The sequence below is a fragment of the Octodon degus genome, unplaced genomic scaffold, assembly GCF_000260255.1.
Source record: "Octodon degus isolate 3935 unplaced genomic scaffold, OctDeg1.0 scaffold00093, whole genome shotgun sequence".
Classification (NCBI taxonomy): domain Eukaryota; kingdom Metazoa; phylum Chordata; class Mammalia; order Rodentia; family Octodontidae; genus Octodon; species Octodon degus.
Window position 1 is genome coordinate 10,179,074 of NW_004524669.1, and position 15,444 is coordinate 10,194,517.

The following is a 15,444-nucleotide window of genomic DNA, read 5'->3' on the forward strand; positions in this document are numbered from 1 at the left end:
CTGCATCCAGTGGTGACTGCCAAATGCTCATTTCTCTCTTTTCATCTCTTTGTTGTGTGTTATTCTCTAAGAAAGCGATCTACCCATCTGTCCACCCACCCATCTCTGTACTTGTTGAACCATTTTCATTTTTTCATGGATTATTTTCCCATATTTACTTTGAAGTTCCGATTTCCCAGACTGGCTAGTGGGACCCATTCCAGTTGGCTTCTGTGACTTTTCTCATTTCCCCCGTCATTCTTTGGGTATATCCCTATTCTGCAGCACAAGTTCTATTCACATTTTGCACTGTAGGTGTCATAGCTCTAGAAAGCCATCTGCCAAAGCTTCCTTCTCCTCTCCCACTACTTGTGCGGTGGAGAGGTCCTTAGAGTCAACACCTGGCAGTAGTTTACTACTGCTGCCAGGCTCACCAGAAGAGGCACACATCACAGTCCACAAACATACAAAGGTCAAAAATGATCTGTGCCTGTGTAAAAGCAAGTGTGGGACCAAATGTAGCTGTCAGCATGTCTGCCCTCAAGTCACCGCTTTCAATGTGTATGTAGCACTTTACAGAGTAGCAAGCTTGAACAGTTTTATTTAGTATATTTATATGCATGTGGTTAGACATATTTGATCTTAAATTATGGTTGATACATTGTGTCAACTTGAGAAGCTTAACAGTTTAATTAAGCAACTCAGCAGGAAGCCAGGATCCTTACTTTGTTAACATCCTCATTCTGTATGAAAAGAAGACACAGAGATTGTGTGAGTGCTACACCTGCCACCCTCTTGGTTGGGATTTTTTTTTTTTTTTTTTTTTTTTTTTTGCAGGGAGTAGCCTACTTACAATAAGGGACAAAATGAGGTTATTTCTTTTTGCTCTCATCGCTTTTGCTGTCTTTTGCCGCCTTGAACTGTTGCCCCTGTGCCATGCCAGTCGGCCTTGAAGCCAGCTGAATATGGACCAAAACCGCCACAAAATGTAAGCTAAATAAACTTTTCTCTCTTTATTTGGATGTTGGGTATTTTATCGTAGCAATGAGAAAAAAGAAACAAAGACAGAATGTGGTACCAGGAGTGGGGTTGTTGTTGCAATTGCACCTGACCAGGTGGTTCAAAAGCCTTTGAGAATAGCTTGTAGAAAAGAGTTGAAAAAGGCTTGGAGATGCAGACTAAAAGGACTTGAATGCCTTAGGCTGTTCTGTATGGAAGATTCTGGTCAGAGCTTAGAAGACCAGGATTTTAATAAAGGTTCTGCCAGTAAAGACCAGAAGGAGGTTTCTTCTGGGAAGAAGGACTGTATTGGGTGCTGGACTCCAGATGATGTATGTTATGGCTTGGCAGAGTTTGTCTGCATTTTGCTTACATCCAGAGACTTGGCCTGAGAGTGAGGTTAAGGGTGTTGGACTAATGACCCTGGCAGAAGAAATTTTAAGGCAGTCAAGTGTTGAGGATGTAGCATGGCTGCTTTTGGGGGCTTTTAGCCAGATTTAGGTTGAGAATCAAGAGCAAAGTGCCCAACAGGATGATTTAAAATGTTGTGGGTTTAGCCAAAAAGAAAGCTCCAGTAAAATTGTAAAATACTAAGATAGGGCTGAGGAGATCTCCATTACCAAAAAGAAATAAGAGAATAAAAATGATGCCTTAAAGGCATCACTAGAAGCAGCAAGTACCCAGGCTTTACAGTGTCAAAACTGCAAAAGTAAAAGATTTTACTTTGAGGAAAAAGCTTCAAAAGGGCTGGCCAGATAGTTCAGTGGACTAAAGCAAATGCTTAGGCACAGTGCATCAGCTGGGGTTCAATCCCTGACATGCCTTGCCGATCCCACCCCTGGGGTGCGCTGAGACAGTGACTGAGACTGGGCATAGTGGCACACACCCATAATCCCAGAGTTTAGGAAGCTGAAAAACAGGAGAATCACTATGAGTCCAATCTATGTAGTGAGACCCTGTAGACCCTGTACTACAACTTAAAAAATAAATAAAAGCTGCAGAGTAACACATTACAAAATGGCAGTGGCATAAAGAAATTATTCCACAGAATCGGATTCACAGTGCCTTGAGATCAAGGCATTGAAATCCTACAGCCACAATAGAGGAAAGCCTGGCTACTACACCTGCTGGCAGTCGACCCTGGCATCGTTCATGTGATGCTGGCTTTAGGTACACGCACAAGGCAAGAGTTCTGAAGTTAAGAAGGCTTCCATATTGATTTCAGTTCAGATAGTATGCTCCTGAGAGGGCAGTGTGGAAAGCTGTGAGTGAAAAGCCAAAGGTACATGGAGACTCCTAAAGTTTAAAAAGGCAGTTTGGATCACCTAAGGAAAGCTGCAAGGGGGAAGCAAAGCAGGCCAAGAGAAGCCTTGGGAGCGGCAATGACCAGAAGTTCAGCCCTTCTGAAGCTCACAATCTGCCACAGACGGCCTTAGATGGTGCACATGGAACTACAGAACTCAGCATCTGCCCTGCTGGATTTTAGACTTGCTTGGTCCCATTCCTGTGTATTCCAGCTTGTAACTTTTGGAATGAAAATGTTGATCTTAACTACTATGAAGACAACAATATGCAATGTATTAATTATTGTAACTGTCCTATTACCCTGTTTTGAAACTGTCTCATTGCTATTTCTCAATAAAATTAATAAAAAAGAAAATGTTTATCTTGTGCTATTAAATGTTGGAAGTTTAACTTTGTTTTCATTTGTACAGGGGCTTGAAAAGTTTGCCTTAAATTTTAAAGGACACTTGGGACTTGGACTTTTTAGCAATTCTGAAAGTGTTAGGACTTTGTTAAACTCTTACAGATAGACTAAAATGCCTTTTGCATAAAGGGATGTGCATGAATCTTCGGGGGGCCAGGGGCGAAGTATTATGTTTCTAATGCAATGCCACGTTGACAGACTTAATTCTAGTTCTTAAAGATCGTTAAACCTGTGCTAAAATGCTCAAGTTGTGAAATGTTAAAATAAGCATGTCTTTGTATCTGAAAACAGGTTTAAAAAATGTGTCTGGGTGGCAAGATGACAAGGGCTGGACTGTAGCAACTGAAACCTCCACAAACTGAACTAAATAAATCTTTCCCTCTTTAACTTGGGTGTTGAGTATTTTGTTTCAACAATGAGAAAAAAGAAACCAAGACACTTTAAAACCTTTTAGCCTTAGACTTGCAGGATTTGAGAAGTACTGAGCTTTCATTCTTTCTTTCCACAGTAACTACCCCTTCCTAATTTTATTTCTATGCCTTTATTACTAAGAAGGTTCTGGGGGGGGGCAGAAAATTAGGAAGAGATACAGAAAAATATAATTTAAAATTTCTTATGATTATACCAATGCATTTATAAGCATATTATAGAAAATGTATAATTTTTGCTAATTATTAATACAAACATAAAAAGCAAACTCAATAGAAAGATTTTATTTGATTGTTTACTTATTTTAGTACTGGGGATCAAACTCAGGCCCTTGTACTTGCCAGTCAGGCACTTGTGCCACTGAGCTATGTCCCCAGCCCAATAGAAAGATTCTGAAAAGATCTTTTAATTGGTTAAAATCTCATCCAAAGTACAATGTAGTGAGGACAATAAATAGCCACAGGAAGCTAAAAGATTTGTCTAAAATAGGCTTAAATGACTAAAATTTAACTGCTTAATACAAATATGTGTTTAAAGTTTCACATTTAAGTATACTATGCATATTTTCTACTGGAATAGACTCACAAGCCACCCCCGCTACAGCTGGGAAGGTTGAACCACAGTGTTCAAATGGGATGTAGATATAACAGCTGTTCAAATGCTAGGAGTATTTTACTTGAAAATGTGACCATTTAGTTTTGTTAAATATAAACTGCTTCTTTGGCTATCTGCATTATTCTTCTGAAAACATCCCTTTTAAAAAAAGCATTTTCAGATATGTAGTAAAATTACTCCTAAAGTTCAGCAATTCTTTTTTAACTGCACTTTTTCCCTTTCAACTTTCTGAGAACACAAGTGGGACACTTCTCCCTTCTCTCTAGAATCCCATTCCCCACGTCCACCACTCTTGCCAATACAAAAATAATAAATCAATCATGTTAAAAACACTACTCTTTTTGGCCTCTAATCTACTGCACTTGAAGTCTCTATGTTTTATTAACATAAGTTACAATGTTTTCAGTTGGAGACAGTGACTCCATCTTGGCTATGTGGCGTATTTGTTAAATTATCAGTGCTGCAAGTACCAATTCTGAGGATAAAGAAACGTGACCTGTATGGCGTAACTAGAGATCTTTTACTTAAGGAATAATCCCATCACTAGAGATCCACTGGAGTCAGTGAAGGAGGGGAAGGAGAAGCCCATTATCCAATTTCTCAGGACCTTTGGGGGAATAAAAGTAAGCTGGTGTGAGAGAAGCTTCCCTGATCTGGGGTGGAGTGGGACCGCAGCTGGCACACAGCTCCTGCAGCTCTGTGGCACAGACAGGCCTGGGGTTCATGAGGCCCTGAACCTCAAAGGGGAGAGGAGCAGGCCAGCACTTTCCCTCCCTGCCAACTCAGTTGGACAGGCTCCACGCAGACACCTTTGCTTCGGGACGAGGCGGACAGCACAGCACTGGCAGTGCCACCGTCCAGGAGGGAACCCCAGTCGGGCCGGAGGGTCCGCTCCCGGAGAAGCGTGTTCAGGGTGCCCCACGCAGCAGTCGCAGCAGGGTCCAGGAGAACTCAGATTGGCAGCATGGGCTCAAGGCGCAGGAAGTTCCGGGTGCTGGCAGGGCACGCACAGCTGGGGTCTGTCCCAGCCCTGGTGGTCAGCCTGGACCCTGGAGTGCCCCGAGGACGCAAGTCAGCCTTGGCAAAGAAGGTATAAGTGTACAGCCACTAGAGAACCAGTGCCCACACCCCGCAGTGAGTTCAAAGCCAGTGAGAACTACACAGCAAGACCCTGTATCCAAAAGAGAAAGGAAGGAAGAGGAAAAAGGCAGGCCGGCGGGTGGGCGGGCAGGCAGGTGGGCAGACAGGCGGGCAGGCCGGCCGACTGACCAGTGCTCAGGCTTCCTCCAGCACTTGTAAGCACGCTAATGGACACTCCCTCTCACCTGCGATCTCGGCTTCCTCACTAGGAAGCTCAGGGCTGAGGAGCACGCGTGTCTCTCTTCCCACGCCAAGCTCCCACATTAGTAACATGGCCACCAGGACCTCAGATCTAAACTGCTGCTGCACCCTGGGCTCCTGGAAGAGGGTGCACTTTTTTATTGGGCTTCTGATCAGGATTCCAGAGCTTGTAAGGTCGAAAGCCGCTGCTGATTCACCAGTGCAGAGGCTGTTTCTCAGAAAACAGACCAGGCCCTGCCTTAGCACACGGGGACGTCCTCGTGGCCTGGAGAAGGCGACGTCTGGGTAGTCCTGGATGGTGCTTCAGTAGCCAAGAGCTAGGAGGTCTGCTGTTCAGTAAGTGGCCGATTAAGGGAAATCATGGCCACTTTCCAAAAAAACTAGGTTGTGGGGCTGGGGAGATAGCTCAGTGGAATAAGTACTTGCCTGGCAAGCGCAAGGCCCTGAGGTCAATCCCTGGTGCCACCAGAAACAAAAATCAAATGACTAGATTGTGTTATCTTAAGAAGTTCAAATAGGAAAAAAAAATGGTATTATAGTCTTAGCTCAAATTTATCACTATAAATATTGTGCTTATTGTCTTAAATTCAGAAATAACAAAAGAAAGTCCAGTCCTCTAGTGTGTCTTTTGCTTAAACAAATGGAAATATATGACCATTTTATTTATTAAGGTTAAAAAAAAAATCACTGGCAGCTAGTAAGGCAATCCTCAATTTACAACAGACTTTTTTTAAGCTTGAAGATAAAACTGAGCCTTTATAAATGAGAAAACGATGTACTAAAAGCAAGCACTAAATCAATTTTAAACACCAAACACAATTTATGCCTGACTTTAAAACTCATCCACAAAACATTAATCTACACAAAGGCCAGAAGCTGAATGAAGCATAATTTGTGAAACTGCTCCCTCTTATCCCAACCTCTAACTGAAAAGGTCATTAGGTGTATTATATCTAAGTGAGCAGCTTATCCCTGCTTCATTACTGATAATTAAGACAAGTAATATTTTCTTGACAGTAATGTGTCCGTTAACAGATATAGTCTAGTTTGCATAAAATAAGCATTAATTACCATAGTACCACCCCAGATTAAAAAAAATTAAGTACCTGTGTAACATGGCTTCATTATTTTTTCCTTAATTTCCTTAAAGAATTAGCAGGCTCAGAAAACATAACGCACATATTAAGAAATTCATCTTTCGTCATGTTTCAAATTCATACTGCGCACAGTGAAGTGACAATGCTGAAAGGAGCCCCATGGCAGTGATGGCACCTGGGGCCGGTGCCACCTCGGTCTTCTAGTTGCCGAGCTTCTGGGAGCTACCTGGCGGCCACGCCCAGGGCTCAGACACTCACTCCTTGGAGTCCTCCTGAGGGACACTTGTGAAGCCACCAGCTGGGGTTCTGACACAGTCAAGAAGTAACATTGAGAGAAGAGCCCCGGATGGGGCCTGAGGAGGGGTGCTGGGGACCACATGTGCAGCCAAGGAGTGACCGGCACTTACCTGGTGGCAGGTGCTGGGCCAAGTACTCACGGCCTTTTCTGAGTTTAGCTCCAGAGCCACCTCATGATGCCAGGACCGGGGCCATCTGGATTTTGCAGAGGAAAAGGCGAAGTCACTGGTCCCCAAGGACATAACTACTGGCAGGTCCAGGGCTCTGCAGCCCGTGCTCCTGACCACTGTATTTCACACCCAGCACAGCCAGCTGGTTGTTTCAAGAGTTCCCTTTTTAGAGACAGCTAATCAGATAATGTTTCTTAGATCTCTATTTGTGCAAAGAACTAGAAGCCACCAAGTCCCTTATCCAGCACCCTGAAAAGCAGTGGCACCAAGGGAGGTGCAGTAATTTACGCCTGAAGGTCTAAGCCAGTGTCCTTGCAGTGCAGTAGCTTAACAGGGCAGCTTGGAGTGCGTGGCCCATCTCTACCTCCGTGCTGTGTGCCTAGGTTCTTCCATCACTGAAAAGAACAGCAATAGCCGCAGCCTTCCACCTATGCACCTGGGCTCTGTAGACCTCACCAGACACCCCTGGCGATTTCGGGAGCGGCACCTGCTCCTTGTCTCCCGTCTCAAAACACAGCCCAGGGTGGCGGGCTGCTGGCGGGGCCAGTTTAGCAGCACACACAGCAAATGTCTGAATGCTGCCTTGCTCACCTTGGTCACGTAACATTGGTGCACGCTACTTACGCCCTTTGGATTGTGCCCTCATTGATATGAAGACTGTTACGGTTTATGTGAGGTGTCCCCCCAATGCCTCATGCAGTCATGGGGCAGGGACTTCTAGAGTTTGAGATTAAGCCATGATTCACTGGGATTATGGGTCTTAGTACTACTGGGATTATGGGTGTGAGTGCTACACCCAGCCTGGGACAGACAGCCTGAGAGCAACTTCAGGGAGGCAGCCTTGCTCTCAGCAGCCACTGCCGCTGCTGCTCCTCCCTGTGCTCTTGCTCTTTGCCACCACCATGAAAGGCTGCCCTCTGCCCTGTGGCACTCTGCCTTGGAGACAGCCAAGTATGGACTGAAACCTCCAGTAAATGTGAGCTAAATAAATGTTTCCTTCTTTCATTTTGGGTGTTGGGTATTTGCCCCAGCAGCAAGAGAAGAGTAACTGAGACAAAGACTAACAGAGTGAGACACCCAGAGCCCTGGTACAGTGGCTGGTGAAAGGTGAGGCACTGTGAAGCAGTGGAGTTTCCAGGCTACACTACCGGTCAGTAGAAGGGTCTTCTGCTCCGTGGGGTGAGCAGTGCGGAACAGACCCATGAATGCCACTGACGGCTGCACCTGGGGGCGGAGCCTGGAGATAGAAGCATGGCGAGAAGCACAGACGGACAGAATGCCAGCTAGTTTCCAGGGAGGCTGGTGCTAGGAAGCACGCACGGGAGGGTTTCAGCGAGAGTGCACGCGTGGGGGAGCCAAGTGCCCACAGTGCTGTGTGCTGGTGCTGGTGCTGGGGACGCCAGGGCTGTCACCTTGAAGCTACACGCCCAGGCCCTTCTTTACTTTGCGCCTCACTGAATTTCCCGGGTGGAGCTGACCTGCCTTCCTTCCGCCTCAGACTCCCTCGGTGCCTATGAGCACGCGCCTCCAGGTCTGGCTGGCGGCAGTATTCTGATGAGCTACCTGGCAGTTTAGAAGACAACTGTATTTTGGAATTTGACTCTAGTAAGTCCCCTGCAAGAGTGCTTTACACGTGTTGATAGTCATCATCATCTTTACTACTTCAGTTCACAACCATCATTCATATGGCTTTCTTGTTTTTAAACAAAGTTATCAGATAAGGGTACTACGTCTTTTGGCCAGAGGCAAGAATTACAGGGCCAATGACTTCCTTCAAGATAGAAAAAGATCAAAATGGACCTGAAGAGGCTGCTGGAGCGATGCTCTTTCCCAGGCTCAGAATGCATGACTGTGCGCCCTCAGAGGACGCAGCTTGAGCGGGGACAACCACCCTCTAACTGGAATTCTGTTTCTCTCCTCCCTGTGGCCACAGAACCTCTTCCTTGGCCCAGAAGGAGGGTGCGGGCCCAGCCGTGGCACATCTCACAGGGAGTACTGTGCTCTCCTGGCAGGGCAGGCAGGCTGGGGCAGCTGAGGTCCCTGCCCTATGCCCTGTGGGTCAGCGCTGACCCCTGGCAGGGATGTGCTGCTTTGGTGCCCTGGGCTGAGCCCCCAGCAAGGGGACTGTGCCACTCCAGCCCCCCCCCCCCCCCCCCCCCGCCTGCACAGCCCAGGCAGGTAGCTCTCGGCAGGGTAGTTCCCAGAAGTCAATGCCAGGGCACAGGTCTGTTTCTCTTCCTTTGTGAGGGCTGAGCCGCTCGGGCCCATTTCCTGTAGAGGAGGGCAGGGCAGGACTGCTGGTGGCTATGGCTGCCCGGCTGCCTGCTCTGCGTGGACAGCCACTACCCATCAAGCCTTGTGCCCAGCCTTCTGAACTGACAACTACTTAATCCTCCCAAGGCCAGGTGGGAGGGGAAATTAGGCAGGGAGTTACTTCCTGGGCGCAAACAACCACTGAGCGGTGACCCTGGTGAGCTGGCACCAGGTGGGGCACCGCTGGCTGTGGACTCATAGAGCCCTCATGTCACCCCAAGCCCTCAGTGAGGTCCCCAATGTGGGACAGTGGGTGTGGGCTGCGGATCCCAGCAGGCAGGCTACTATTTAAGTAAGCACAAGTTTACTACAGTTAAAAGCACCCTCATAGGACAAGAGGGCACCAGTTAATAATTGATACCGCTTTCACTAGAGTGCTAAATAAAGACCGTCTGCCTAAAAGCTTCTGTGGTGAAGTCCTGAGGCGCACTCGAGCAAGGTGCACCTGCTAGTAGGAGTGTGCTCCCGCTTTCCCCTCTCTCGGTGGCAATGCTAACCAGTGTCACACACCAGAAAGACCCAGTCAGGAGGAGGCTCTACGCTGCTGTCTCAATAAGGATGAAAACTACAAACAGGAAGTGCCCTCAATTTTTCCTCTAGCTTGCCCAAATTTGTCCCTGTTACACAGGCTCATATCCATTTAACCTGGATGTAGAACGTGAGGGCCTGCCTGCACTTCTTTGTCTCTAGAATGTCTGCAAGTCTGTTCACGTTTGCCAACTGAGTGACTGTGAGTAACGTACAGCAGTAGTGACATGGGAGGTCCGCTCTGCAGCGACTCACGACTAATTCTGCATGCTCAAGAGCTGCTTGTTGAGCATGCAGCCTGCCTAGGACCTGCCACAATTTTTAAGTATTACGCAGAGTGGTCTCTTCTTGTTCTACTCACTACATGAAATCTTCAGCATTAACGAAACATGTCAGCTGTACTTGCTATGAAAATTTCTTCCACTTCAAGATATCTGGCAAGACTTAGTTATTAGTTGTCAAAAAGACCAAAGGAGTAGGAGGAAAATAATGCTTGAAGGATTAGGTTTATCTTTAGATTTTAGTTCAAATTCAACTACTTGTGTTCTGACTTTCAAAGGTCAGTTATTTTGGCTAAGGAAGTAGAAAATTGGTCCTGGTACACAGGCGGGTCTCTCCTGCGGGGAGGGCTGGGGGAGGGGCCGAGGAAGCAGCCGCTCAGCGGTGCGCGGTGATACAGTAATTCCACACTCACAAATATAAACAGTATTAGCATAATACCATTCTTTGTAGGAAGAGATGTTAACATTTAGAAGGCTGTAATTATTTTTAGGAATAATGAATTTCTTATAAGGCATCTGTTTTTTCCAGAGTATTTTGGTTAAAGCCTGATTTGCGTGAAAACATAAATAACCTCTCGCTCCAGACGCACAGCATCAGCGAGCTTTAACAGATGGCCTCATTTAAAAATCATTTGTTAAGCTATCTCACATTTACCAACGTGCTGTCAGCTTCCTCCTTTACCCGATCAGGATCTGATGCACTTCTGCCTCGCCCAGTCCTAATGCCGGCGTTCGCGAAAGCCACACCCCTACTGCCTGGCTCGCCGCGCTCTGGGGCAGCGCTGCCCCTCCAAGCCTGGAGCACTACTCACAGCACACCCACTGAGTCCACACGGAAGCGGGGAAAGCTCAGCTCAAGGACATGCCGTGAAAGTCACACTGTCATCAAGGGGCAACAGGCAAACGGGAACTAAAGCCACCTCTGCGCCTTCCCTGGGCACCACTCTTCTGGAGACCCTGGGGCAGAGGCGGCTGTTCCACTCCTCCCCTAATTCACTCTGCAGCACTTTTAGGAAGCCCCTCCAGTCTTCAGCCAATGACCCACGGCCAGCGTCCTCTCCCCTGGTGACTTCCAACCCTTCGCTTGGCCATGGGACGCTGTCCTCTGTGACCCCGTGTCTTCCCAACTACCACGCTGATCACACCGCAGGATTCTTTTCCCTTCTCTTCCGCTCTTAGTCTAAGGTCTCTGACCACCAGCCATACAATTCCCAAAGCTCTCTGCCTGTGTCCACTGACCAAACTCATGTGTCCGCATACAAGTCAGCACTGCCTCTGTGTCCCCTGCTGCAGGGCCAGCATGCACCTCTTCCTGTAGTGCCTGCTTACTCGAAAGTTCATCCACAGAACTCTGAGATGCGGGAGCCAGCTTGGACTCCTCCTTTTCCCTAAGAGCCAAGCTCAGGTGATTTTGTTCATTTCTGTTAGCTTCTTTCCTCTGTGAAGGTTAGGAAGAAGAGGAGGTGGAGGAGGAGGAGGAGGGGGAGCATGAGGAGGAGGAGGAGGGGGAGCCTGAGGAGGAGGAGGAGGAGGAGGAGGAGGCCCCACTCTGGCTGCTTCTGGGCTTTCCAGCTAAACTCACGCCTCGAGGCTTGCCACGCCTTCCATGCTGTCTTTCATACTGCTGCCACAGTGACTGCTTCTGAAACACACGTCTGATCGGCAGTCCCTGCACCAAACAGACATGGTGTCCCACTCGCCATGGAAGAAATGCAAAATGATTAGTCAGAAATAATATGATCTGGCTTTTTCTTGGAGGGTTCCTTCTTTGTGTTGAAAACTGCAGCTGTAATGACAGCTGCTTGCATCCAGTTCAGTGAATATGCTGCGTTTAGGGTAACTATGACTAGAAGCTAGCCCACTCCAACGCACGCACGCACGCACGCACGCACGCACGCACGCACAGACACTCAAGTTCAGAAACGTGATGTAGGGAGATTCCAGAATGAAAACTAGCGCTGGGGCCAGGGCGCAGCTCAGTGGTCCACTGCCGGCCTCGCGAGCAGCGTTTGACTCTACAGGCCAGCATCAGGCCAGGCCTCTGACGGTGATAAAACAAAGAGGGATGAAACCTTACGTGGATGAAGTGAGCTGTGACGAGGTAATTTACAGACAACTGATGCAAAAAGTGGACAGAATCTTCCACAAAGAACGTGGCCTTCAATGTTCCTATGTGATGAAGACCAGAAAACAGGTTAGAAAAAGAATGATGTTAGAACTACAGAGAAGCTGTCTAACCCCCAAAAGATAATTTCAATTTACAATTTCAAAACACAGAAGTACTAATATACTATCATTTAAAAAATACATGGAGAGGGGCTGAGGAGATAGCTTGGTGGTCTAAGTGGCAAGTGCAAGGACCGGGGCTCGATCCCTGGCACAGCATGACATGCCAGCCCTATGCCTAGCCAGCCACTGAGACAGGGCATGGTGGCACATGCCTGTAATCCCAGTGCTGGGAGGCTGAGACAGGAGCACAAGCTGTGTAGCCAGACCCTGTACCAAATGAATAAATAAATAAAAGATTTTTTAAAAAATTACATAGAGAAAAAATATTTTAAGATAAACTGAAATTCATTAAAGTCCATTCATGTAATGGTATCTTCTTTAATTTATTAAAGTTTGGATCCAAATCTGTTAGGATCCAACTCTTCTAATACAAATTTGCAATTCATTTCATTGTTCTCAAGGTAACTGGAACCCATGCAATTCATGATCTAGTTGGAAATATGGAGGGAAAAAATGCACAAGGGAAGGAAACCGGTAATTGTGTCATCTGTTTTTCCAATTTAATTTCCTTTTCTAGTAGGACCCTTTCTTTATGCGTAACTTCTTGCAAACCTTTTTGAGACGATGTTCTAAAGTAGCAATTTGTGGTTCATAGGTATAAATTTCACTTTAGAACTTGTTTCCTCAGTTCAAAGCCATGAACTTTCACAGCACTCAAGAGCCTTCTCTGGCTTTCCAGACACTGAAGTAAAATCAGCCTCCATGCTTGGTCCAGCAGCGTCCTGCGTAATGCGAGTGTACACTGCACCCCACCTGGAAGGAAGTCTTGCCCAGGCTGCGGCCCGTCCCACATGGGCCAGTCGGTGGTGCCGTCTGGGACCCCTCCAGGACATCCGGGGCTGTTCCTCACATTCTATGCCCCAGCTGCTTACTGTTCCATCTGGGTTACAACACCGCTTGTCTTGGCAGTGGGCAGTGAGCCATCTAGCTCTGCTACGGGAAAAGAGTATCTTTATGGCCTTTGCATTTATTTTTTAACAAAAAGTTTGACAGGGCTTTTGGTAGGGATGGCACTGCATACAAACATGGACTGTGGAAGCGACACTCCCATTTCTGTCAGTAGAACATTTAGGCAGATGTTCAGTGTCTAGTGGATGTGCCAAGGGCTCGGGAGACTGCGAGTGCTGCTAGAGGTTGGTCCACCCTGCCGCACCCACCAAGTACTACCAGTGACCAATGCGACGACCACATTGGTATCAGAGTTGAGAAAGCCCATCCTGTAAGGTCTCATTCCCATCCAAGTCCATGGCTATCGCTCTTCATTCATTCAGTACATTTTTTAGTACCTACTGCACAGCAGCTCCTGTGCTTAGTCAAGGTGGGCTGAGTCCAACTCCTCAGACAGAGGCAGGCCAAGCTTGGCAGTCGGGGGTCTCGGCAGCTCTGCATATGCACAGAGGCCCTCAGAAGCAGCAAAACCAGTAAGGGCCCTGGAAGGGGGACCAAAGCAAGGTCACCAGACCGGCTACTCCTGTCCCTCCCTAGCCTCAGCAACTAGGAAGTCAAATTCATAAACAAACATTTAAGAAGCTTATTATTGGGACAGTAATTTTACAGCCTTGAGTAATCTATGATTCTTCCTCTTCTTTATCCTTCAGATCCTGGCAAATGTCAAGTAGATCATCAAGCACAGCACTTCATTTACAATATCTCTTAGATCTGTCAATAGCTCTGCTGAAACTGCTGCACCAGTGGGTGGGTCCCTGTCGTTACAGAACCCCTGAATCAACAGCAGCAGCTGTTTGCCTCTCGACTTCCGGTTCTGTCTGAATAGAGAGCCCACTCACTAGGGCTACTACCAGCAAGCCTTCTTTTGCATGCACTCAGACCATTCCCTGATGGAAGAATTCCTCTTCAGGTTCTTCCAGATTCATCACAAACATTAATTATTCCCCCTTAACCTTCTTCCAATTTGCCTTCAAACAGATACAACCCCTCTCTCTTTAAGCTGCACAGCATTTTGGGCTTCTTACTATATTTAGACCATTTTGCCTAGTATTGATCTTTGAACATCTGTCCAATCTCTCCCCTCACATTCACTTCTGTGGCATGGTGCAAGATGGTGTTCAGTTACTTGCTTTATATGGAAGAGCCATTTAACTTCTTGAGTTGGCTTTTGTGCCTAGAAGACTCTCTGTGGTGCGTGTGTTTTTGTGCTACAAGGGCACAGCCCATGGGCCTCACAGACCAGGCCCTCTCTCAGCTTTGCTAGTTGCTTCTTCAGAGCAGAAAAGCATGAGCAAAGGGAGCTGCTGGGTGAGGCACAGGCCAGTATCTGCCAGCCTGGAGGTAGGCTCCAGGAGAGAGGCATGAAGTCTTATTTCATACACATAAAAGTCAAATTTCCTAAAACAAAGAAAAACATTTAAATGGGTGAGTAAATCTGCAGGAAACAACCTCAAATTAATAAAGGTGTGGCACTCTGTTATTATGGAGCTAATTAATAGAGCTAAAATCTTCAACTTTAGTTCCTCAGGATAAACCACATACATTTGTTTTCCTCCTACCCAAAGCCCCAAGCAGCAATCTGGGGGTTGCCTCAGGGACCCACAAAGCCCACAGCATTGTACAAAGCAATGCTCTAGAGCAGGGAGTGAGCCTGTTGGAGCTTTCAGCGATACAAACAGCCTGCTAAGGCATGCAGGTTTGCCACCACTACTGTAGGGGAAACAGATTTTAAAAGCTAGTGCTTCAAGTAAAGACATAGTTTCATGAAATTATTGTGCTAAAATGGAGTTTTTGCCCATTTCAAGCTATATTTTACCTAATCCTATTCCTTCTGTAGGATAACGAATCACCAGGTGCTTAATTTTCTTAGTGACAATGTTGAAATGACAAAAAGTATCTAACTCAGTGAGTTCTGACCTTCCTATCACCCACTGAAGAAAGTAAACAGCTTGACAAACTGAAACATCAACAAATCTTTCTAGAGACATCTGAGAATTAGGGTTGCAGGGCAAATTCTGCAGCTGAATTGTAGTGAGGACAGGGGGATGCAGAGCTGGGGCCAGGGGTGGAAATCTCCCTAAGAATCACTGCCAGAGCAGCAGCGGCCCACTGCTAGACACGCTGTGTGGATGGTCTGAGAGTGCAGAGCGCTGCGGAGCCCAGCTCAGGGCTAAAGACTCAATGGTGTGCGGAGTGCAGCCTGCCCCAGCCTAGGCTGCAGATTCTGGGCCATCCCAGTGAAAATTCCAGCGAGTTCTTTTGTGATTTCAGTCATCTAACACCACAGTACACACAGGAAGGCAAAGGATTCGGAACAACCGAGAGGGCACTGACAGAGTGCACGGCGGCAGGCCCAGCGCCAGCGCTGAGGAGCAGAAGCCCCTGTCCCGAAGTTCTTGTGCTGAGCCCTGACCCTACCTCCGAGGGAGCCACGTTCAGACCCAGTCCCT

The 15,444-nt window shown here is 47.1% G+C and overlaps 1 protein-coding gene across 2 annotated transcripts in view; it reads right to left on the reverse strand.

Annotated features, from left to right (window-relative positions):
* Positions 1 to 15,444, reverse strand: part of Elp4 (elongator acetyltransferase complex subunit 4) — a 202,819-nt gene that overhangs the window by 61,304 nt on the left and 126,071 nt on the right. The window contains exon 10 of one of the 2 annotated variants that reach the window (XM_023722851.1): positions 6,605 to 6,660. The exons of the other annotated variant lie outside the window; for it this stretch is intronic. Within the exon in view, the coding sequence (XP_023578619.1) occupies positions 6,637 to 6,660 (24 nt within the window). The 3' untranslated portion in view covers positions 6,605 to 6,636. Of the gene's footprint in view, positions 1 to 6,604; positions 6,661 to 15,444 lie in introns of those variants that run through there. 2 annotated transcript variants of the gene reach the window in all.